Genomic DNA, 2,341 nt, shown 5'->3' with positions numbered 1-2,341 from the left:
GCACCTGCCAGCCTCCTGGACGGGGTGACAGGGGGCAGGTGGTGACATAAACATGGGGGACAGAACCCGGAACCCTCACCAGGGGGACCTGAGCCCCGGGAGTCCCCTCCCCTCAGGCAGGAACACTCACCGTGGACACACACTTCCCCGAGGTCCCGGGTGGCACTTTTCTGGTCCACCGGGTTGCTGACCACACAGGTGACGCTGGGGCTGGGCTGGCTCAGGGGCAGGGTCAGAGCCAGTGTCAAGAGTTTGGGGGCCGGTCCTGGGGCCCCTCTCTGCTCCAGCTCCCTGGGGAGGCCCTTGCTCTCCCAGGACACGTTCACGGCCCCTGTGGCTCCCGGGGTGTGGCACTCCAGGGTGACGTTGCACCAGTCTCGTGTGAGGGACAGGATCTCGGCCAGGACCTGGGGACGGGGCACGGGCTCTGGGGCAGGAGGGACAAAGGACAGGGTGTCCCGTGAGTGGAGAGCATCACACTCCTGCTTCTTCGTGCGAAATCTCACTGACGCCCTGGCTCCTCCCCGGAGGATGGTGAGTCCATTTTACAGATAAGACAGAACTGACTCAAATATACAGCAAGTGACGATAAGGAAGGAGCCACTGAGTGAAGTCCTAGGTGATTTCACTAGACTGAGCAGGACTAAACATCTCCCAGGAGAAAATACATACTCGACCCCTCTTACCAGAGCTCAATAATTCTAAGAAAGGGGGGTGTCCTCTAAAAGACAGAAAAGACTAGGGGCACCTATAGACTGAGCTAAGGGTCCGACTTTGGCTCAGGTCATGATCTTGAATTTTTTGAGTTCGGCCCCACGTCGGCTCAGTGCTGACAGCTCAGAGCCTGGAGCTGCTTCAGGTTCTGTGTCTCCATCTCACTCCGCCCCTCCCCTGCTTGTGCGCTGTCACTCTGTGTCTCTCCCTCTATAACAAGTAAATAAACATTTAAAGAGACAGAGTCTGGGAGAGAAGGGTTAGCCCTGTTCTAGATTGGGTCCCCCTTCTCCTGCTCAGACAGTGGCTGGGACCGCATGGTCCAATATGCCGAAGGCCACCTGGCAGCTCTGGGTACCCAGAGAATGTCCGCAGGCTCCCAGCAGGAGAGGCCGCTGTGGGGGACGCAGTGGGGTCCCGAGGAATGGCCAGCCTGAGCTTGGTTTGAACGTGCATGAACTTGCTGTCCACACGGGGGGTAAGAGACAGGCTGACAGGCCGTCTGGGGACCTCAGGGACCTGAGGCTGCAGGAGCCGCTCTCCCCGGAGCAGGATGTCTCCCTCCACAGGGGGTCTGAGACAGAGACAGAGAGAGGTGCTGACTGTGTGTCTGAGGAAGGGCTGCCCTGTAGTCTCCTGCGTCCCTGGATGTTGAGAGTGCACGTGGGGAGTCTGGGAGTGGGGGTGGCCCCGGGCTGGTGCTGAGAAGGAGGAGGGGATGAGGTGGGGAGGACCCCACATGTGTTGTGTTCCTGCTTGGTGACCCGTGTCCCCAAAGATGACAACGTGCTACCTGTCAGAGCCTACAGGTGTCTTACGGTCCATGCTGATAGGGGAGCTGAGGCTGAGAACCAGCTGACCCTAACTACGGAAGGTCTGGGTCCCTGGACAGGTGCAGTGGGGTCACAGGGTCCTCACACGTGGATGGAGGAGGGAGAGGGATGCAGGACCAGAAGGACTCAGCCCATCAGGACGAGCTATGCAGATGGAGGAAGGAGCCACCACTTCAAGAGAAGAGGCCACCACCCCAAGGTGAGACAAGAAAGACATGGATCCTCCACCGGAGCTCCAGAAGGGAGCACAGCCCTGCGGACACCTGACCCTATTCACAGTGGCCCCGGGTCCGACCCTGCCCCACACACAGGTGCACACGTGGTTGGGGCTGCGCTAAGACACCTGTGGGTCCATCTGTGACAGCAGCAACAGCCGCCACCACTCCAGTTAAGGACACGTGTCCTGAGAGCACAGTAAGGATTCTGGAAAACCCCCACCTCCCCACGTGTCCCTTTTCTGTCCTGAAGCACCGAGGGATCCACCCCTGCTGGGAGTCTCAGCCCCGCCTCCACTCGGGCTGAACACGCTGCTTCTGATTTCAAGGGAGAAGCAGAGCCTGAAGTCTGGGGTCTGGAAGGGATCCTGCAAGGGGCCCATGGACACTCCCAGGGACCAAAGCAGGGGGTAAGCACGTCCTGGGGGAGGGGCCACCACGTACCGCAGACACTGAGGTGGAAATACTGGGCATTTTCTATCCCTGTGCTGAAGGAGCATCGAGCCCGGTACCACCCACTGTCCTCGAGGGTCAGCTTGTCAATCCTCAGGGTCGTTGTGTTGAGCACATGGAGCCTCT

At 59.6% G+C, this 2,341-nt stretch overlaps 1 protein-coding gene across 1 annotated transcript in view; it reads right to left on the bottom strand.

Annotated features, from left to right (window-relative positions):
• The window catches only part of LOC144244163 (uncharacterized), an 8,164-nt gene that overhangs the window by 3,108 nt on the left and 2,715 nt on the right, over positions 1 to 2,341 (bottom strand). The window contains exon 2 of the mRNA XM_077779389.1: positions 5 to 427. Coding sequence (XP_077635515.1) covers positions 5 to 427 — 423 coding nt within the window. The remainder of the gene's footprint in view (positions 1 to 4; positions 428 to 2,341) is intronic.

This window comes from Crocuta crocuta, unplaced genomic scaffold, assembly GCF_008692635.1.
Source record: "Crocuta crocuta isolate KB4526 unplaced genomic scaffold, BGI_CrCroc_1.0 scaffold1194, whole genome shotgun sequence".
Classification (NCBI taxonomy): domain Eukaryota; kingdom Metazoa; phylum Chordata; class Mammalia; order Carnivora; family Hyaenidae; genus Crocuta; species Crocuta crocuta.
This window is presented reverse-complemented; position numbering and strand designations above follow the sequence as displayed.